General features: G+C 43.5%; 1 protein-coding gene across 1 annotated transcript in view; it reads right to left on the minus strand.

Moving 5' to 3' along the window:
* Positions 1–5,639: 5,639 nt before the first annotated feature.
* Positions 5,640–23,345, minus strand: part of SESN3 (sestrin 3) — a 62,701-nt gene continuing 44,995 nt past the window's right edge. Inside the window, exons 2-10 of the mRNA XM_082219405.1 lie at positions 22,886–22,951; positions 21,726–21,923; positions 20,298–20,480; positions 18,549–18,785; positions 16,751–16,898; positions 11,288–11,406; positions 9,987–10,177; positions 8,543–8,687; positions 5,640–8,051 (exon numbers count right to left, since the gene is read on the minus strand). Coding sequence (XP_082075531.1) covers positions 7,965–8,051; positions 8,543–8,687; positions 9,987–10,177; positions 11,288–11,406; positions 16,751–16,898; positions 18,549–18,785; positions 20,298–20,480; positions 21,726–21,923; positions 22,886–22,951 — 1,374 coding nt within the window. The 3' untranslated portion in view covers positions 5,640–7,964. The remainder of the gene's footprint in view (positions 8,052–8,542; positions 8,688–9,986; positions 10,178–11,287; positions 11,407–16,750; positions 16,899–18,548; positions 18,786–20,297; positions 20,481–21,725; positions 21,924–22,885; positions 22,952–23,345) is intronic.

A 23,345-nucleotide genomic window follows, 5' to 3' on the forward strand; every position in this document is an offset into this window, starting at 1 on the left:
AACCTTTCCCCTCGTGTGGTGCAAAATGAGCTCGTTTCCCCAGGCATGGGGTGGTGGTGGTGGTCACTATTTGAAACTTACAAAGAACGTGATCTTGCCTCTACAGCAATGTCTGTTCAGCATGGACAGTCCTAAGCGGCTATGGATTTTACCAAGTCAGTTACTTTACAAAAGGGAAAAGAAATAAACCAAAAAAGCTTAAGCCTATATAAAACACATCACCTTTCTCTCCCCACTCCCGCAATACACACGTACAAAATGCATACACGTGGACGTTAAAAAAAAAAAAAGCTGTGCGAATCCTAAATTGCATCATTGATAAGCTTATTCTACGGACAGCCATAATGTAGAACGAACAAACTGAAAATGGGCAACCTTGGAGGACTGGTCCATCCAACTCGGGTTAGCCCTACATTTCACAAACTTTTTTTTTATTAAAAAAAAGAAGTTACAGTAACAAAGTCAAGGACCACAAAGGCCTATCACAGCTTCTAGAAAGACACTACGTTTAAAAGGAGGGTGGGGGTGTAAAAAAAAGAAGAAGCCGAAAGAATTAAAGCAACATCAATACTGATTATTTTGCAGAGACCAGGTAAGACGTTCACAGCATGCTACATATAGAACTTCAAACTAAGAAAAGAAAAAAAGGTCAGTTTGCTTGGCTACCCTGCATTTGTTCAGGTACCATTTTGGTTTTTACCCTAGAGAACCCCATGCATGGACTAAAGGATTATGTAAACCAGGGGGTGGCCAGCTTATGGGTCACCATAGTCTGCAGGCGTTCACTGGGAGCCAGAACACTCAGTACCACTGCCACCCCGTGGGTGACCAAGCTGAACAAAATATTTAAAAATGGCTCATGTGTGTCGAGATGGTCATTCAGGCTGCAGATGGAATGTGCAAGCAACAAGTCCAAGAGAATCTATGCAGAATGCTAGGTGGACATTCAATTGCTTCGCTGCCGTCTAAGCGAAACTACGGAGAAACATCTGACCACCAAGTTGATCAGAATGTATTTGATAGGGCTACCAAGAGAGAGGGGGCAGAAAAAGGTGCTTTGGGGGCTGGATCCTACCCTTGTATGGTTGGCTGCTCAGCCCATAGCTTTGGTATCTCAGCCTACTGTACGCTCAGTTAAATTGTGTACCTCTTTAAACAGGGAGCTCCTTTCTACTGTGAGCTCAGAAGCGAGAATTAAGGGGAAAGAAGGGGAGACAAAATAGCATGGAGCAGAATACTGATATAGCTGAGGTTTCTACTGCTTCTGCAAGTTTTATTCATTTATTTCCCAAGGTCCACAATAATTTAAAAGGCAAGGGCTCCTGGATGTTGCCTGGGCTATGGGAGGCTGCAGCTGAGCAGATGTGGAGCTGGTCATTCCTTTGGATGGGGGGCTGCTGGGAGCAGAATAAAAAGCAGAATAACAGCAGAATACAAGAACTAAAAAGGATTTTAGATAAGTACATATGCCTTCCTCTGGAACAGTGGTTCTCAACCTCTGGGTCCCCAGATGTTGTTGGACTACAACTCCCATCATCCCTGAGCTCTGGTCTTGCTAGCTAGGGATGATGGGAGTTGTGGTCCAACAACATCTGGGGACCCACAGGTTGAAGATCCCCATTTGTGACCAAATTTATACAGAGGGTTGTTATTTAAGAAAATGAAGGCCTCAGTCCGGAAATCAGAATGAAGGCTCAACGAACAGTACACATCATCTGATCTCTCTGCAGACAAATCTGGATGAGTGCTCAACAAACAGGCTGCCTGGAAGCGCCTTAAGGGTTGTGGAGCTTGTGCCTAAAACAAGCATACAAAAAAACCCCACATCCACTTGTGGCTTTCCTTGCTTTGTAACAAACATCTGTGGCAGGAGTCTGGCACCCTCTTCATTTAGTCCTGCCACTCCAATTACAGAGGGAAATGTACACTCCACAGAGGTGGGAAATCCTTACAGTTGTGCAGGAACCTCACATGCCAATTCTGATTTCTATTATTCCCGTCTCATAAGATGTGCACCTTTTGACCATGTTCCACCTTTCGAAGACCTGAGAGCATACAAATCTAGAGGAGGTTTGTGCGGGAAATGCGAAACTTTTAAAATTTATTTGGCGCTGTAGAAAGCAGAGCCCAAAATACCGCAGATCCAACTTCCCAACTCAAGTAACAGCATTCTGACAGAAATCTCCATTAAAAATGGTCCATGCCGTTCAGCAAATGTTTGTGTCTTTATATGATGGGACTCTATGCTCCTTTTATAATGCAGGCCCAATTTTCTGTTTTATTTGTGCAAAGAACCCTTCACTTACTAAAAAAAGAAGCACTCTTTTAAAATGTCAGCAAGGGATATAAAAAACCCGAATGGTTCTTTTGAGGGGAGCGGGGGCAAGAAGGTTCAAGGCTAGTTTGAATTTCACCCTCTTAACGAAGATGGGCCAGTTCTGGAAGGCCAGTTTAAGCAAGCAAATTTCCAATAGTATGATACCCGAGGCAATCTTAATCGGCTGTGAACGATCGCCAAAGACGACGATGCAAGGTACCATACTCATTTGAAAAATCTGGCCAGGAGGTTTGTACATGCCTTCCTCAACGCAGGGAGTGTTAAGTGTGTACCCCATCATGGTTTAAGGGATTTCACACACTAGCTGGGCAGTGTACCAAGAGCCCTGATGCACCAGTCCAATGCCCATCTAGTCCAGCATCCTATTCACACAGTGGCACCGATTGAAGCAGACTCAGTTGAAAAGAGTGGATTGGCACTAGTAGCCAAGAAAGGTATCATTCAACCGCCTTCCAACAACATTAAGACACAGATGAACAGCTGTACCCCAGTGTGGGGCAAACAAAGGTGGGATGGGGGGGGCAGTTCTAATGACCGATCGGACCCTCAAATCAGACTTGGGCAAAATTTCAAGTAGTAACCATGCTGTGTGTGCCTGTGCTTGCAGAGGGGAGGCTGAATACGCAGGGAACCTAGAAACCTGTTTGGTTAACATCAAATCACATAACAGTCCATTTGCTTTTGAGCCTGGCAGCTGCTGCAGATCAGAAGCACACCAAACGCCAAACTATTTAAACAAGTCAGTTCTGTGAATTGATTAGGGCATCTGAACACTGTGGGACTTGCTTCAGAGTAAACATAACCTGGAGCTGGGCAGTAATGACCTGATCCCCTGCCCCTGACCAATATGCCTTGATTTATTTATTTTTTGTTTATTTCTTTACTGGAGCTAGAATCTGGAGTTTCCCCACACATACCTATTTCCTGCATCTGCACTTGAAGGCTCATGTTTGAAACTTCTCTCTCTCTACCGAGTATGTGTAATTCCACCTGTGAGCCCTTCTGTCTCCCACCCCAAATAAATTTGATGCAGTTCCCCTCCACCTAAAAAAGGAGGGGTGGGGAGAGGTCTTGACAAGTTCTTGAAGCAGCCATATTTTATTTTTGCAATCACAACAAAAATAGCAGAGGGAATAAACAAGCACTTGAGGGGCCTTTTTATGCCCTAAGTGGCAGCCTGAGTCCCACCTCCCACTTTGGGGATTTATATCCTGCCATATAATCCACAGAGCCTGCTGGGGAACTCCCTTGCCACCAAGTCCTGCTGCTACCTATGGCTGCAGCCTATGACACTCTTTTGCCCCTTGGTTGACAACTAGGACAGATTTTGGCCCAAGGGTGCCAGTTGCTGACACGTAATCCAAAGCCATACTAGAAGAAGCAAAACAAAAACGAAAAACAAACCCCCAACTATGCCTACACTGCGAAAGAATGATATACATTTTTGACATCCATGAAGTTTGACGATTCATTCACATGTGCTATTTTATAAAAAAATAGATTTTGCACGTTTTTTAATTTGGCACATCTGTGAGCTTAAGGGGTATATGTCAAGCAAAGAAGTACAATCATATTCACTTGGATGCCTACTCCGAATGTCAGCATTTAAAAACACACACACACACACACGTACACACACACACACACACACACACACAACCCCATCACATTTGAGTATATAAAGCTATGCACCAGATCATGACCACATAAAATGTCTACTCTGAATCAAACATCATCACCTTGAAACATTTTGTTAACATTCAAGTTTGCCATTCTATTTCTAAGGAAAAAACACAAACTGGTTTTCAAAACAGCAGGTCCCAACCTTGGATACCACATGTAGGTCTGAAATCATGTGAAATCAAGTTTACGCTCCTGTTAATGGATTCACTTTATATATATTTCACAGAAGGGAGAGAGAGAGAGAGAGAGAGAGAGAGAGAGAGAGAGAGAGAGAGAAACCAACAGTCTTATTGATTTAAAATCTAATTGCCTCTCACTGAGATGACTATTCAGTTCGAACAATAAAAAAATCTAGAAGAAAAGGCACTAATGCTTCCGCAATTGGAACACCAGCCTCCCTGTTAAGAAGAAAAGCCACGACTGCTCTGAAGAAAACGTTTAAGCTCTTACAGTTACATACAAAGTCTGTTTATGTCTCTACCTCTAAAGGTGAAGACAGATGTTATATCTGAAGAGCTGTGGGGCCAGAGGGCTCAGTCCTTCCCCAGCCAATTTCCCTGCATCCACGCCCTGCCTGGCTTTTCTCTGCAACATGCAAACAAGTGCCTGGAACAACAGCAAAGAAAGAAAGGGGCAGAAGTTCCCCTGGCAGAAGTTGCTCCTTCCCCTTCCCACAATGGAGACCTGTCAGCACCTTGCTGCAGTTCAAATCCAGTCAGGGTTAAGCGTCTTAAAAGTCCCAGGGAGTCTCCAACGGAGCCCTCAAACTCTTCCACTGAAATCAACCCGGCTTTGGACAGGACAGGGGGTCAGGGCAATGGTGCCATGCCAAACACAACCCATAAAGGTAAGCTGCAGGCAGCGTTTGCACAACCCATCCCCATTGCAGACCGCAGGTGCAAATGGCTGGATGCTCTTGTTAAATCCAACGCCATCCTTCAAAACGCTTAACTTTAGCTGGATTTTGAGTCGGCTTTTTAAAACACACCCACCCACACACCCCTCCCGGTTTCTCACATGCACAGAGCGAGCAGTGAGCTACCATTCATCCTCAGCAGCAATGCGTCGCTCATTCAGTAACTTGTCATCACTGTAGTCATTTCCTTCCAAGGACATATAGACACACTACTGACTCCAACAGGTTTCAACGGTTTCCTGGGAAGCTGAACTGGTTTGGGAAGTGTGTGTTTGGGGGTGTCTTTTAAGAGAAAGCCCTCAGCACTATTCCCAAACTGCAATTCCCAGACTTCTTTAGGAGGAGCAACACATGCAGCCAATACGAATCTGTAGTGTCAATATCGTCTGGGAGAGTTTCCATGTCAAAACAGCCCTGGCAATTCCAAGCGCAGAAGGTTACGTCTCTTCAAAGCAACAAACAATTTTTTCAGCAGCCAAGGGGTATGTGTGTTGCAGGACAATCACACAACATCACAGCCGTTAAGAGAGAGAAAGATCAAGTAATTTTTTTAAAAATAAACCCAACAAAATAACCACATCCAAACTTTAGTTCCTCTACCCCCCCTTTTTTACTTTCCAAAATTGCTCTCATGAAAGAAACCACTGCAGAAGTCTTCAATGTACAAGCTTATTCTATATTGCTTTCTACAGTCTACTGGAATGAAGGTCCATCTCATTCATTTCCAATGTGTATAAAAGCAGGTAAAAATAAATATTCAGGGGGACACAAAATCTGACATCAATCTCAATTCAGCAAAAGTTAGTCACAACTGAGTCTTGTAAAAATCAAAAGAGAGGAAAAGACTGGGGCTTAAATCGCTTTATCGACTACCCAAAAGGCTTGAGGGCAAGTTAAGGTTCCTTTCCTGGATCCCAGATAACTGGCAGTGGGACACAAAGGGGTGGTCTCCAAGCCCCGCTGGGCCTAAGCAGTGTTGATTTCAAGGGGACTCAGCTGAGACTAGCTTTTTCTGAAGCAAGCCAGTCACGTGAAAGTCTCTATCATGTCTTGTCTTTCTGGCCTCTCTTTAGGCACTTCACTGGATCATTAATGCAAGAAGGTAAAGCTCTAAAAACCAAGACATTTGTGCCCTGAAGGGAAAAAGTAATCAGTGTAGTCAAGCAATGCGAGGGCAGGACTCTCTTGGCTGCTCACTTCACTTTCCCAACAATGACATCTGCCCATGGGCACAAGCCAATCGGCCTGGCACTCCTCTGGCACCTCCTCCATTCACTTCTATGGAGCTTGCATGGGGTCTCCCCTGCTAAAAGGAAGGTGTAGAAGGGCCTGGGGACATCCGATTAAACCAACGCTTTGGTGCTCGAGTAGGAGCCGATTGTTTGCAGCAAACACTACCCAAGTTTGGGAAGGAGAAGCCATTTCCCACCGCGGTCGTGTTGAGCGGGACATTTCAGCAGCGACTTGGTTAAGGAAAGGCTCGCTCTTCTGCTATATATTGCACTTCCTTTGTTCATTCACGTCAACGTATAGAAACATGATTCTTAGCTTGAAAATATTGCAGAGCGTTGTGAAAAATATTTGACGGGAATCAATTTCCCCAAAGCTTAAGCTGAACACTGATATAATTACCGTTGAATTAAGAAGTGGGGGGGGGGGATGACAGTGGAGCAAAACGAGACTGCAACTCAGGGGCAAAGCACATTCTTTGTTTGTAGAAGGGTCCCGACACTTTGAGTTAAAGGTTAGGGACGATTGTGACCCAAGACCTCAAGGAATCACTGCTGGTCAGAACAGACAAGTCTGACTCAGTAAAAGACAGTGTCGTACAAGCAAAGCTTTCAGGGGAGGGGGAAATCTAGCTAAGCGACTAATACATGCTCTGCATGCGAAAGGTCCTGGGCTCTATCCCTGCCATCTCCAGTTAAAACCATCTCAGGTAAGAGGGCTGGGAGAGACTTCTCCCCTCAACTTTGGAGGACCAGAACAGACAGACCAGTGGCTTGATTCAGCACAAGGCAGCTCTTTTCAGTTTTAAGAGAATGTGCTCTTGCAGATTGCTCTTTTGTTTCTTTGATCGGACAGCATGTGCGCGTGCGTGTGCTGGATTTGCACGCATCACATTACCACCAGATCAATGAACCAGTTAAGGACGAACCTGGATTTCAAAACTTTTTTAAAAAAAAACCTCTTAAAGTCAAACTTCTACAAGTTCAGATATCCCAAGTTAAACTGGCTTGCTGGCTGGGCAGTAAGTACCATTCAAGCATCATTAGGGTCAGCAGAAAGAGCAATCGTAGGCAACACAGAAGAATGCAATCCCTGAACTGATTATGTACAGTTGAAATGGATATGGTAGAAAACCCTCTTCGTTCAGAAAAAGAAAAAAGCATTTGAATGCTGTGTCTCAGTAGCACGCTGCAGGATTGGCAGCAGTTCTTTTCACATTTAAAAAAAAAAAGGCAGACAATAGTTGCATCAGCTTTCACACAGCCTCCAAACTACTGCCAAAGTACTAAAATCTTAAGAAAACTCTAAGAATAAGCCAGTTGAGCACTTCAGTTTAAACACAGCACATACTGGATTCAGGAAAGCTGCATTAATATTCTAGAAAGAACTAAAAGGAGAAAATAAAATAAAATCCTTCGCTCTGGATTCCATTTGCAGGAAAAAGTGGGTAGGAACAGAACCTCGGAAGATGCACCAACAAGTGTTTTTCTTCCGAGCGTGAGAAGAAATAGCAAAAGAATCAAATATAACAAACCGTTTTAGGGTTTGTGACCAATACTCCAACTGGAAACAACTTAAGAAGTAGTGTTCCTCAGTGCTATTTTTGCTATCGTTAGTAATGTTAAGCATCAAGAAAACAGGGGGGGGGGAATATATAGATCATTGCACGTTAACCACCGCGAGGAAGGCGGCTTCAGCTTTTGACACTAGAGAATCCAATAACCTGATGCAACAACCACAGGCAGGTGTTTCTGCGCATCTGCTTGGAAGCTTTCTTCACACGCTTGCAACGGCAGTTCAGGTCAAGTGGCGCGTAATGGCACGGAGGGCGTAAAGGAGTTCCGCCTGCATGCGCGCTTCCATCAGGAGAAGGTTCACGTGGACCTGGAGGAAAGATTCAAACAAAAAAATGATGATGGCATCTTCTAAAAAGACATAAATGCCGTAGCTCACCATGAGGTCGACCAAAGGGCATTTATATTTCTTTCAGCTTTATCGTTCCCGAGTTGAGATTGTGATAAATGGGGTTGCCACTCGTCAGACTGCAGCATCCAGCAGTGACCTGCACATGTGAACAAGCCATTGCAGAGACGATCTTTTGTACTACCTTGTCATGTGGTGTGTGTGTGTGTGTCTGTGTGTGTGTGTGTCAGCATTCAGCAGAATCCAGTGTGTTCATTTTTTCCAGGGTGTTTCATAGTGGTGTGATGTGGCAACCCCAAAGTTTCGCTCTTGGTGGCTGTGCAGTGCAGAACTTCACATTAATGAAATATGAACTTCGGATTTATGGATATGGAAGCTTCCCTTCTTAACAATGCCATTTCCCCTGTTTACACATAGACACTGGTTCATGCATCCATCAATGAGACACTCACCTTCTCCGAGTGCTTGAACTGGCGCCAGTAGCTATCGTACATGCGCTTGGTAGTTCGCTCTGGGTAGCAGGTCACTGTCTTAATGTAAACCTTCAGGCTCCGTTCAAGTAACTGATTAACTTCTCCATAATCGTAGTCATCATACCTAAGCAAGATTAAGCCGGCCTGAATCTCTCTTTTCTGAGCATGCACATCTTTAAAGAAAACACCTTTCTACTGCACAATTGTTTTTAAAATGCATATGCTGGGGTAAATCTGCCTGAAGTCTCCTAAAGCCAGGCTGGTATTGTTCCACTAGATTTGCAAAAGGAAGGGGGGTAAGACAGGTGGCTGAACTGTACAGCTCTTCCAGTAGCCGGCAGAACCCACGTTTGGAACTGCACAGAGGCCACAAAGAATAATGCGCTAAATTGATTTGAATATAATTTACACCCTTGTAGATTCTTGGGGCCCAATTCACACTGTACATTTGACGGGCTTCAGATGATGACAACCATGACTCCCATGACACACACACATTTCTATGGTGGAAATGGATTGCACAGCCCTTTGGCTTCCTGGAAGTCGTTTTGAACAGCTAAAGGGAACCCATAAGATTACTGTTCAATTAATTTCCAAATAACTGGCTAACAGATTTTTATATGCACCCTAGAGAAATCACTTGAGGGTCTTTGATTCCAGAACACATGTTGCACGAGTGTGTCTCAATTTACTGTTCTGCTTGGTTTAAGAATACTTCGTCCACCCCAACTTCACCCATGTTGTCCCCATATTTATGCTGATAAATACTGCAAACACCTTACAGGGTGGAGGGAAGACAAATGATTTTACCCTTTTATCCACTCTTTCTCCCTTCCACTTGAAACATGCTATTGTGAATGCTTAAAAGGTAAAGGTACCCCTGCCCATACGGGCCAGTCATGTCCAACTCTAGGGTTGTGCGCTCATCTCACTTAAGAGGCCGGGAGCCAGCGCTGTCCGAGGACACTTCTGGGTCATGTGGCCAGCGTGACGAAGCTGCTCTGGCGAGCCAGCACCAGCGCAGCACACGGAAACGCCGTTTACCTTCCCGCTATAAAGCGGTACCTATTTATCTACTTGCACTTAGGGGTGCTTTCGAACTGCTAGGTGGGCAGGAGCTGGGACCGAACGACGGGAGCTCACCCCGCCACGGGGATTTGAACCGCCGACCATACGATCGGCAAATCCTAGGCACTGAGGTTTTACCCACAGTGCCACCCGCGTCCCTATTGTGAATGCTTAGGCCTGCGCTAAGCAAAATGCAACCACTGGTCCAATCCTAGCCCTCAACTTCATTCCTGAAACCAAGGACATATAAGCCTCTTTAATATAAGGCATAGCTGCATTCTGAACCTGAAGCAGCACCCCAATTACAGAATACCTCCAGAAGTGCACTATTTAGCCAGATGAGTTGATGACATACCTGATTCCAAACATACAGTGAACATAATTAAATAAAGCTCTTCTTAACATGGTTGTGTCAACATCTTCATGTGTGGCCATAGTGTTGTACGTGAGGCTATAGACCATTCGGAACTTCTCATCCAGGAGATGCCCAATGTCGGAATAAAGCCTGTTCACAAGGGAGAATCCATGGTTTTCCCAGGTATAGTCCTGCAAAAAAGCACAGACTACCAATTTGTACATGGCATGTTTGAGCAGTACTGCAGAATGGTTTTGAAGACACACGATGCCGTTCTACTGCTGAAGCAAAACAGTGGAGGTAACAATTTGTTGTGTGCCCTTGTGTGAAATGCACAGGGCAAGGGGGTCCCAATTTAGTCTGACTATGCACCTGTATCCAAATGCATACTTCTGATTTAAGGTGAAGCATTATCAAGAGAAGAAATTGAATTAAGTAGGAACCGTGTATCATCAGAATGTATATAAACTGTAAGTGCAAATTTATATGTAATAATAATTGACACAATGAAGTTATATTAGAATATGAAAATCAATTTATTGTTGTTGTTATTTTTAAAAAAATCAATAACTTTTGAATTCAAATGTAAAACCTCTTTCTTGCTCTGAGATGAGCAAACTTGTCGTGATTTTTGGGAATATCCAACTGATGTACTTGCTTATTCCCTACTGAAAGAACAGCGAGTCATGAAAGCCTGTCTCGAATCAACTTTAAGTTGCACCGACCATTACGTGGAAGTTTTGAGCAGCTTAATTTTGGAAAATGACTTTTCAGCTGTGGTAACTGACAGGAATATTAAGAGTGAACATTAAACCCACGTGGATAATAGGGGTGTGCACTGGCTTTGAGTGTACCTTGAATTACAAATCAAATCAGGGTAATTTGGGGAAAGGCTCTTACGTTTTTCCAAGTCAGATTGCACCGTTAACAAGGCATCGCAAGACAGCCAGGGACTTCTGAAGCTTCCAAGGTGATCTTTATTTAACTGAACTCAATCAGATCATGGGTGGCACCAAACTGGGTGGATATCTGCCTAATTTGGGGTGAATTCTCCACTCCCTCAGCAGCCCCCCATGCCCCATTGTTCAATGAATGTCCCCATGCCCCTGAGGCTTTTGGGGGGACATGCATGGCTGCAGGTGGGAAGAAGTCCCACAAACTTCCTTAAATTCACTTATCTCTAGATCTGAGCCACTGCGTAGTGAGTGTGTTATCTGGAAACTTTGCATTCTGACCTCATGCAATAAACCACCTGGTTTTTCAGAGGGTTACAAACGTAAGCTACACCATGTTAAACGCACCTGGGCTCGGAAAGTTGGAAGATGCTCCTCACCCCGCCTGGCAAAGTCTTTGTACCCAAAGCCAGGATCTTCAACGTAGCGCGAAACGTCGGCTGTGGAAACTATTTCATCGTCAAATGCTGGCAAAGGAAAATATTGAAGCCAATTAAGTGTACTCTTCTCATTCCTCCTCCAAGGTGTAAACCACTTAGAAGTTTCTTTTGTCAATTAAGCAGTATATAAATCTTTTCGATAAAAAATAAGGTGCTTAATGGGAAGTATTCTCTGGAGTGGCATTGCATTTTATTCTTCCTGGCACTATTTCTACATACGGAAGTAAAGCAATGGCTCGGATGTGGGTTAGCCGCTTGACCTTTTAAAGGTCAGTGCCAGGCAAAACAACAACAACAGAGGCCGCTGAAGATTTGTTCCCCACTGAATACACATAATAGAGGCTGAGGGCTGAATCCACTGCTAGTCCTACTCACTCGTTCAAATTAATATGACTAACTTATGTGCCTTAATGTCAATGGGTCTACTATGAATAGGATAGTGTGGCTGTCCCTGTTGTGAGCAATAACATTTCTGTAGAACCACGATAGACAGCCACTTGCTGCATCTTCTGGAAACAATCAAAGACATTTTTGTTCCAACAAGTTTTCCCAGGTAGGTGGCTTCTGCCATGAGTGTCTACTTTGTATTGCTTTTAAACCTACCTATTGTGCTATGTTGTTTTAAACTTTCTCTCTTTTTGGACTTCCGGGTTGGCGCCATCGCCGAATGGCGGACTCCCTCCGAGCTCCGGAGGGAGTCTGCTCGGCAGGGGCTGGGTCCTACCGCGCCGGCGACGCGGGGACCCTTAAAAACCATGGGCACGGAGCCCGTGGACATAGGGACTCGGCTGGTACCGTCAGCGCCCTCCCGACTCGTGAAGGAGCCTTTTTAAAGGCTACGGATCGGGTGCCGGGGAGCGGCGTGGTACTGTGAGTCTATCGCTTCCCCTGCCGAGCGCAGCCGCATGCCATTCGTCGGAGAGCGCTGGCTTCTTCCATTTGAAATTCGGACATTTAACAACAACCCGTGAGTAATTGGGTAACCGGGTATAAAAGGAGGGGAAAAAAGAATTTTTTTTCGGATTCGGCACGAGCGGGGGGGATCTAAAAAGGAAGTCAGTCCCCTCCCTGATTGTAAACATGCTAAAACAAGGACTGAGAAACCAAGATCGATTCAGAAGTTTATTGCTGACAAAAATATCAACTCCACGATGGGATACTACAAAAATTGTGCTGGAGGAGAAAAGTCGAGGGTGAGAGGGAAAAGGCAACCCCCCCCCCCGGGAACCGGGGCGATTCGGAGAACCTGGCGGAGAGAGATGGAGAGTTTGACAGCTGTCAAAGTAGCTGTCAAATCTTGAGAATACAAAGAGGACTTTGTTACAAGTATTTTGCTGGTTAATTTTGATACAATTGGACATAAATATGGATACAAAATGTCGGGGGGGAAAAGAAACAACAACTTGACTTTTGGATTAGAGGACACAAAGTTACTGCAACCCCCCTAGAGGGGCTTTGGGACATTACAAGTGGCGTATGTGGAAAACTACTCTGGGATGTGTACTGGTCTTAGCTTCTGGGAAAGTAGCAAAACTGAAATATTGTTTTGTCTACAGAGGTGACAACACAATAGAATCTTTCTATTGAAGCAAGGTAGGAACTGGACGTAAGTTTCTGTTCCTGAATAACAAACCTCTGTAGAGATACTAGATTTCAGAATAAGAATGGTTTTGCAGCTGAACAAGATAGAAACCTGAGAAAGTGAGAAACAAAAGAACAAAGGACCAACTACGCCACGGAAAGAAAAATGGGAGGAGCAAAAATGACCAAGGGAAATTAAAGGCCTCTATTAGACTGGATTTTTGAAATTAAACATTATCAAAACAAGCAAATTTAAAGAAAACCGGCAAGATGGATTGAGAAAAATTTGGCTGTGGACTTGAGACCTCCAGGCCGACAACATACAGACTGATGGACATGGGGAATCCAAACCGGGGAAGGGAGGGGGAATTCTAGAATCCAAAGGCTATGTAACCAACTTTTGGAATCTTCTTCTATCTTCTATCTTTTATCTTTCTATATAACTTTGGTATTTTGATTTGACATGTTTTGGAAAAAAAGGGGGAATTCGTGGAAGGAAACGGGGTAGATCTTGGGGGAAAAATCTTTGTTCTATTTTGTTAAAGATGAGGAGTGATGTTAAGATTGTAATTTAAACTGGCTAATAGGTACAACATATTAGGTTTAAATTGGGAACGAGAACTTGTGGAACCAACGTAGGGAAAGGGGAATACAGTCGGGAGGGGAAGGAGGGAGTCCCAGAAAGAAGGTTACGAAAATAAGGGTTTAAAATTGGTCTTTCTTTTTCTTTCTTTTCTCTATCTTTTCTATTTTTTCTATTCGGTTATTATTGAAAATTTTAATAAATATGATTATAAAAAAAAAAACTTTCTCTCTTTTTTTGGCATTTTCATTGCATTTTGTACATCGTTTTGAGACATCTGAGGAGTGAGATTAATAACTAACTAACTTACTAACTAACCCTGAGGCAATGCAAGGAGCCGATAGGAAACAGAACTGGAGATGTTCAAAGTAATCAAGAATGGAAGAGCCCTCCTGTGGTGCAATGGGCCAGTTTGTCTGGCTACCAACCCGAAGGCTGGTGGTTCTAGCCCACCCAGGGATGGCTGTGGGCAAAATTCCTGAATTGCAGGGGGTTGGACTAGATGACCCTCGAGGTCCCTTCCAACTCTAGAATTCTATTATTCTAAGAGACATTGTTTTAAAATAGCTCTAACAGAGGAGTCAAATTTAAGAACCAGGTGATCATAAATATTATACTTCGGAACACTGTGCAGTATATACATGCAACGGTATGGGACCAAGGCTTGGGGGTCTTGTGCTCTCCCACACTGCACACAGAACCTTAGAGTTGAATAAGACCTTATGCACACAACGCCTAGGCAAGGAAGCCCGGCTCCTCGATGATTAGAAAGGACCTCGGAGATCAGGGTTCAAATCCTCACTCAGGTATGAAGCTCACTGGGTGACTTTGAGCGAGTCACAGTGTCTAAGTCTAATCCTTAATCTTAATCTTAATACATTTAATTAATAAAACAGACCTAAGTCCAGAAAAGGGGGTGGATAGGGACCAGCTAAACAGAGGCTACTTGAACAGGCATATACACACATAAGCCTCAAATCACAGACATGGTTGTGTATCATAGTGGGGTGTTCGCCTAAGCCCTGGGGCTCACTTTAAGAAGGGGGAAAGCCCCTGTAGAAGGACAGAGGTCCTTTCTCATGACGCCAATTCAAGATTGCCAGCCACGCACATGACAAGAGATGCCACAGCCTGAGCATGTCTGGCAGTGATCATTGTTAGCCCTGTTGAATCAGTAAGGGACAATCATGAACCACCCTGGCGTCATGTACTGTGGGATATCAGATGCACTGAAAAAAGAAATCCAGGCGACCCAACCCTTTAAATTAGAGCCATTTGGCTAGAGCGGAAGGGTTCAGCAAGTTGATTTATGGCTCTGTAACCAAGCACCATGGAAGAACTTCAGCAACACCAGCACTAAGGAAGGCCAATTGCTCCCATCCAGAGATGACCTCCACCTCGTCGCCTCCTGTCTGCCAAGCGGCTTGAGCGCATTAATCACACTTCCGGAGAGCTGACTGCTGCAAAGTTACTGCAGTTGACCTTGATGGTCCAGCTTGGCTCACTTTCAGGAGCCCTAATGAGCCGGGGTGGGGAAAGTCTCCTGTGTCTACTGCTAGAAAAATCACTACCCGGGGGGGGGGGGATCAGTTGATCCAAGAATCACAAGGCTGCCTTTATCCTGCCTTCTGGCTCATTAGCCAATCAAAACATAAATCTGTGTGGGAAGAAATCAGCTTGGCAACCATCCAAATAGGTCCTCAGTGCAGTTGGGGGGGGGTGGAATGAGCTATTGAGCCTGGGCTTATCCTTTGTTTCCTGGTTCCTGTAATCTGTTTTGAACTAATGCAGAAAGGAGGTCCATGCCTGCTTCTGCTTCTTTTAATGACTAGGCTATTAGACGCTGACTGTCAGGGATGAAATAATTTCCACCTTAAAGTTCCTTGCTTGCTTTTGAACTCTTCCATTCTAAGAGGCACAAGGAAATTTTTAGTTCACAAAATAAAAAACGGACCACTTTCAAACTGAGTTTCTTAGGCTGTGTTAGCCACCAGTCACTTTCAAAACCTAAAATCTTTTGCGTTATCTTTAAGTTAACTCTTCAAGCATCATGTGTGCCTGGATTGGCTCCAACATAAGATTTTCTGGAGCTGATGTGCCATTTTGGTCTTCAACAGTTGCCTGCCAGCCTTTTTGGTTTCCCCAAGATTGCCACCTTCCTCTATGGCTACAGCATTTTAATGCATCACTCAACTGGCCCCATGTTGGGTTGAACTGGGACTCACCTGAAAACACGGGACTCAAACAGCACAGAAGTGTGATGGAGAAAGTGCTCTAAGGTGTTAAATTCAAGGCCAAACTCTCCACCCAGCAAACGTTCTGCTAATAAATGTCAACTCCACCTGAACCAGATGTCAAAACCACCATTCTACTTCAGACACTAACATCTGAACAATTATGGGCATTTTGCCTGCAGCTCTGACAAGTTCTCTTTCTCTAAATATTCATAGCATGAATACAGTAAGAAAAAGGTATTTTCTATATGCACATATGCCTATAAGCTCTTAGGGAATCCAAAGCAAATATTAATGCTGTTAAAACAGGCATACATGTCACCAAAGATGGTTCAGTTATTCATGTCAAGTGTGTAAAGGCCATTCCGAAATCTTCTCAAGGTCCCAAATAAACCTCTTTCCTAAGGATTATTTACCTACAGAAGAAGGCCCTGTGGATTAGCCTTCTAGATATTGCGTTGCTTCAGCCACAGGTGGTTAATCAGGCTGAAGAATGTTCCAAAACTCTCCACAAGTTTATTTCATTTTTTAACAGTAACATGTCAGAAAGAAGGCTAAGCTAGAGGCTGTCAAGCTACTTTTCTATGGGCAAGTTGTTGTTCTTAAACAGGGGAGCAATCATAGCTCTGTTGGTAGAGCATGAGACTCTTACAATCTCAGGTTGGTGGGTTCAAGCCCCACATTGGACATTGCAGGGGGCTGGACTACTAGATAATCCATGGGGTCCCTTCCAACGCTACAATTCTATGATACTATGAAACAGGCAGCCTCTGACCTAGTGTATAGCTTTATTCCAGAGAAAATGGATTCCTCTGCATGTATAACTTGGCTCCAATCAAACATCAGAAAGTGGAATTCTTGTTTTCCTTTCCATCTGTTTTTATTTAACTTGGTTGTGTGTGTTCTTTGCTCTTCAGCAAAACCTCTGAAAACTGGATTAAACGAAAGCAACTAAAACGAAAAGGAGCAGTACCTTCAGTGACAACCAGGAGGCTCTCAGTCTTTTCCTTTTCAAAGCGAGTATCCATTTCCTCCTGAGAGGCCTCCTCGTCCTCCTTCTCCTCCTGCAGCCTTTTCATTCTGTCCATCAGGGCCTCCAGCTCACTTAAAGAATCTGAGATCTATAAACACATCACATCCTTCAGGATCTAATACAGATCATTCCCTCTTCGGCCCCCAGTTCCATACTCAACATTTTTGGGGAAACGCTCAGGTCTGTGCACTGCATGCACTAACAGATTTAAAATTGCGCCAAGCAAGTTTTATGCACTGCCCAAATCATGCAAACGTTCCTGGGGCTCATTAAAGAATCCTACCAATCTGATCCAGCCACTCCTCTGGCTAACGGAATTTCAGCAGGCATTGCCCACAGATGTTTAAGTGTATTGTAAAAGCAGTTAAGAGAAAGGAACTTCCTTTCTGTTTTAAAATGAAAGCAGAGAACCTCCGGAAGCTTGTTTTTGGGTCTAGAATCACTTTCTGTGTTTGCAATGCAGCGGCAGAACCCACAAGCTCTGACCATACCCAGCCCGTTCCTTTAGTTCTTTTGTGCCAGGCTCTTCTTTGCAAATTCCAATCCAATATGCTGCTGTGCATTTGCCAGTTCAGCCCCTAAGAGTCCGCACACTGTCACTTTTGCCTCCAATCTACCTGTATCACTTTACTCTAAGCCAGTCAATGATATCTGATCCCCCCTTTTTAGTATCCCCCAAAGAAGTTGTGACACATCATTTGAGAAAGCCACTTTTCATTTCATAAGTAAGTCACTATTACATCATGAAAATCATTCGTTACCTCTGCCTACTGACGTTTCATAAACATAATTGCATGATTTATATGGCCAGCAGAATCCTTGGTAAGGAATGCGAAAGCCATCTTAGAAAAGGCAATTTTTAGTCATCTGGAAGAACCCAAGAGCTCTTTGTAGCTCCTTCCTCTAGAAAGGTTTGCTGTTTAGGGCTATACAAAAGGGTCAGGCTCTGGTTGGAACAGGATGGAACTAGACTGTTGTCACTTGGAATAAAAACGGTAGCAGAGGAGAATTTGGTCATCCTAAGGATGAGGGTGAAAATGTTTATGATCATCCAGATGTTGGGAGGAGAAGAACTGAGCAACAGAGAAGAAAGGAGAAACATGATCCTCCCATGTTCTGGCATGGGTCTGCCCCTCCCAGCAACCCACTGATTCCTCCTGACCTCACATGGCTATTAAGTGCTTTCAGATGCAACCTCAGACACTGCCTGGGCAACAGAATAAGGCTCTTTTCAAGACTGCCTGTCATTTTGCTGGTTCCAATGAAGACACCAAGGTATGGGGAAATGGGGCTGGGAGGGAGAAGCGAAGTAGTGTTCAATCAGTTTATTATGGCCATAGACCAGCAGTAACAAAGTGGTGTTCTGGTGAGAGTTTGCACACTTAAGATTTGCGAAAGAGAAATATATTTCATGTTAGTGCTGCGTTTGCAGTCCGGTGTTGCTTCCCCTCCCCTGAAACGGACATCTCGATTCTGTCCTGCAGAGCTAGCTTGCCTCTCAACTGACCTCTCTTTTGGATCTGCCCACAAAACCCCACCCAACTCGGATCCCAATTCTTCTGGGGTTTGCGTTTCAGCTCCCTATTCCCCAGCCCTGACAAACACAGGAAAAAGTTGATCTCTCAACCACAAGCAGGAAACACACCTCCTCTCCACCCTGTAAGCCCCTTCCAGAAAAAGAAGAAAAAGTGGGACAAGCAAAATGGGAATTAAAGAAAAGAAATCTGGCAAGACTAACCCCAAAGTTGTTACTTATGAGGGATGCGTTTTCGATGTTGTTGTCATTGGCAAGGTCGCAGACACAGAAATTGTTAACTGATATGAGCCTGTAGCCATTCGAGGTATCGAGATCTCTCTCTGGATTGATGCCACTACCAAAGACAAAGCTTGCCAAGGCATGGTAGTGTGCCAAGAGGACCACAGCATGCACCAGTTCCGGAAGAGACCAATTATTTTCCCCTGTCTTGACAAGTTTCTGAAATGAATGAAAAAAGGAAGACATATGCATATATGTTAGATGCAGACACAGGAAGGAGACGGAATATTCCAGTGGCAGGAAGGCAACAGTTATCTGGTCTCTTCCAAGTTTCCATTTTGAGAGGGGTAAGTTGGGAGCATTCAGTATGAAACGATGCCAGAAGGCTGCCAAGTCACAAGGGATATAAAATGTACAGCATGCTACCGTTTAAGAGAAAATTATATGAAAATGATATATCGATGGCATCTAACACCAAGTAAACTTGCAAAAATGTATAAAACCAAATCAAATGAGTGTTGGAAATGTAAAGAGAAAGGTTATTTTTATCGTATGTGGTGGTCTTGTAGGAAGGTTAAGGGTTACTGGGAAATGTTATACAATGAAATGAAAAGGATGTCAAAAATAACGTTTGTAAAAAAAACCCAGAAGCCTTTCTCTTGGGAATTATAGGGACAGAACTACCTAAATTGTATAGAAATTTATTCATGTATGCGACTACAGCGGTAATGTTACTTGCCCCAAACTGGAAAGAAGAAGTCCCAGCGAAGGAAGAATGGATACAAAAACTTATGGAATACCCAGAAATGGCGAAACTTATCAGAAGAATAAGAAATAAAGATAACAAACTTTTTATAAAAGAATAGAGATGGCTTATGGAATATTTACATATATATTGTAAACAAATAGAAACACTGGCATGATTATTGTAATAACCTGCAGCTACATAAGGGTATATATATATATATATATATATATATATATATATATAAGATAAATGAGTATGTTAAGTTAATTTGGATATGCAGACGATATTGTAAAATCAGTGAAATGTATATATCTGAAAAGTACAAATAAAATACATTTTTTAAAAAGTCACAAGTAAGCACTACTTAGGCTCTACCATCCTTTTCCAACCCTTTTTCTGGGCAACAGATGGGAAGGGCAGTGACAGAGCATCTGCTTTGTATACACATTATCCCAAGGTCAATCTGTACCAAATCCATGTAGGACTGGGAATGGCCCCTGCCTGACACCTTGCAGAGCCATTGCCAGACAGTGCAGGCATTACTGAGCTAGATATACCAAGGTGGACCACAGGCCTAAGGTACTTTCCTATGCTCCTATGGGCTCTTGTGCCTTTAACCAGGATTGTAAGTGGCCGTTTCTGTATCCTGGATGCTCTTTTTAAAAAATCACTGACTTCTCTCTCTCCCCCTGTTATTGCTTGAGGAAAAATTACTTAGCCATTACACCACTCTTCTGAAAAAAGCTTAAATAGGATTCCTAGGCAGGCCCACTGCAGAAGAAAGTCCCTACAAAGAAATTGGCTCCAAGAAACTCAAACAAACAAACCCAAGCCAAGTTCATCAGGTTAAAAAAGAAGACGTTCGAATGAGATTCCCTCCTTCCTAGATCTTATTCCTTTTAAAAAACAACAATGCACACATAGACACTGTAGTAATTTACACATATGCAAATACTGGAGCGTTTCTCATTTGTAGTAAATACCTGAATGTGCTCTTTTGAAACTAGCCAGGGTCGATGTGCAAGAAGCTTATTGATTTCATTCAGGTTTTTCAGTCTTTGTGGAACGTATTCCAAGCCATTCAGCCATTCTGGGATCCCTCCAGTCTTCAGGAACTCATCCACATGCATGTTTATAAGGTAGGAACACTGGTGCCTGGCAGCAGCCTGGAGTCGGAAACAAAGATGAAAGTGAGCTGATCGAAACCTGCCTACTCTCCTTGAGGAAAGGAGGAAAGCGCAGGCACAAGAGAGAAAAATGCATTGTCATAAAGGCGGAGAACCACGCATTAAACACATGTGCAAGAAATTCCAGTTCGTTTTCTCTAACAGAAAGGCAGATGATAGAGCAAGAAACCTGTTTTGAAAAGCATGATTTTTAAAACCAAGCAAGCGATAAATGTGCATACTGAACGTCTGCAAGTATGCCCTAGCAGAGCAGCCAGGACACTTCCAGCCAAATCTTGCTGTGAATTCAAAACGTGGCCTTGGGAAAAGCACCAGCTTTGAGCCTCAGTCCTCCCATCTACACTATGGGGATAAGAATATTGATTCATTTTACAGGACTTCATAGATTTGTTGTTGACAGACTAATATATGTGAAACACTTTGAACATATGAATGCTAAGTAATATATTTTGACTACTTGCAGGATTTGGCAATTTAAGGACTATGCTTTGCATTTTATTTATTTTAAATGGAAATTTAAAGAGGAGCAGGTGGTGTGTGGTGGCTCAACTGCTGGGCCTGGACTGGAGATATTGAAGTTCAGATCCTTACTGAGCCATGGCATATTCCAGCCAGGCAAGAACACACAGACACCTGGTGTGGAAAGCAAGGCCAATGAGGGGAGTGCTCTGAGGAGAGGTCAAACAGCCAGATAGAGAGGCCTGGGGGAACCACATTCTGCCTTGGGCCTGAGGTTCCAAGGGAAGCAGATCACTGCTGAGAATTTATAAATTTATTCTGTAAATAAATAAAATTTATTTACTGAATAACTAAATCCATATAACTTATTCAGAGTGCAGCTCTGAGTGTTCCTGCATGTGAAATATATATTCTATAATAGTATCCAGCACATAGTCCATGTCATTGATCGCAGGGAAGCAATTTCATTTATGGCTGCATGTCAATCACCTTGGGATGCAAGCTCTGGTATAAATCCCTTAATACTCTGGGATTGGTGCCTTTCTTCTAAAGCCAGGCTCGATCCTGCCTCAAGCCCAGCTGCTGAAATTTAAAGCTCTTAAAAATGCCAGACTTGTGAGATCTCACCCTTTTTCTTTTCTTTTTAAACCCTCACAAAGTGAAACAAAGAAATGTTGGTTCGATTTGCAGAAGCGCTGGAAAGGATACAAATGTCAACTACAACCGGGAAGGAAACAATAAGAGGTAGAGTTTCTGAGTACATACCATGATTGCAATGTAGTGCCGGTAGGGCAAAGGAAGAGGCCCGTCCATACGCAACATATAGAACTGGCTGCGAAGGAAAGACTCCAGGTATTGAGTGTGTAAACTCATGACCTGGGTGATGTTGTCTAGGCGGCCCGATGTAGAATATTCTTCCACAAGCAGGTGCATGCGTTCATTCAGACTGTTGGCTTGGATAACCTACAGGGAACATAAGCAAAACAAGCTAGCTAGAGAGGATACTTATATTTACCTCTATACTGTACTATAATCAGTCGCACCAACAGGCTAAAAAACAGTTTCTATCCGTGGGCTGTTAAGCTGCTGAATGGAAAATAATATAGTGCAACTGACTTTTGGGGTTGGTGTGTTGTGCGACATGCACACAGAGTGCAATGAAATTGAGTGTTTGGGGGGGAGGCTTGGTTAATTTCATTGTACACAGACTGTACATTGACAATAAATGTATTACTACTACTATTAGTATTATTATATTCAACACCTTTTTTATGAGACCCTTGAGGAGCTATGACCATTCCAAAAACAAACAACTTCAACAACCATAACAACCACAAACTAAGTTCAAATGGTGGTTTACTCCATCTCTGTAGAACTTGTTGGTGAGATAGCCTCTACAGAATATCTACTGTTGCACAAACTTCTATAATCACAGCCTACTTTATTAAAGGGTTTTTAACAATTCCGTGCATCCAGAAATCTTTTTAGCAAATAAACATTCAGTAGAAATTAAAGCCTGCAGAAACACACAACAGAATGCATGCTTGCATGCCCAAGAAGCTGGCATAAAGAAAGCAGGTTTAAGCGTATGTTTACACCAGATCCAAGCCCCGTTCAGCGGCAGGGACAGGGGCTACTGCTCTGCCTAAGCCTGGCAGAGGGAAAACAAGCCTTTAAATCAGAGTTCTATGCCAGGTTGCCAGGTCATGTGACTGAGCTGAACAGGTGAGTTTCCTAGGTGAGTTTCCCTTTTGGAATTCTCATCCAAGAAATTTAAGCCAAGCGGTCACTTGCCTGATATAAACCTGGGGTCAAAGCTGTTTAGACACTCAGGAAGAAACATAGGGTGCAGGGGGGAACATCATTCAACAGGAGTCTGTCCCGTCATCATTATTGCACATTTAAGGTGCGGGAAATAAACTTACTTCCTTTTCTGGTATAAAGGCACTTGGTCCTCTTGTCAAAGGCAGGGACACTCTGATTTTCTTTTCCTGCAGAAGAAATAGCAGATGCAAAAATTACCATGCTTTCAAAATATTAGGCCTAGAAAGCCTGCCCTATATTGAGTCAGACCATTGGTCCATCTAGCTCACTACTGTCTCCACTGACTGGCAGTAACTCTCTCTAGGGTTTCAGGCAGGGGACATTTCCTGCCCTGTTTGGAGGCGCCAGGGATCAAACCCGGGACCCTATGAATGCAAAGCAGATGCTACAGCCCTTCCCAGGCAAAATGGGCAAGGTTGTGTCTTCACTGAATTCTGTATGAAGAAATGGAACACTTCTAGAAGCCAAGCCTTATGAGGAACGGTTGAAGGAGCTGGGTAGGTTTAGCCTGGAAAAGAGGAGACTGAGAGAAAGTATGATAAAGGTAAAGGTAAAGGTAAA

Source organism: Podarcis vaucheri (assembly GCF_965113315.1).
Source record: "Podarcis vaucheri genome assembly, chromosome: 4".
Taxonomy (NCBI): Eukaryota; Metazoa; Chordata; class Lepidosauria; order Squamata; family Lacertidae; genus Podarcis; species Podarcis vaucheri.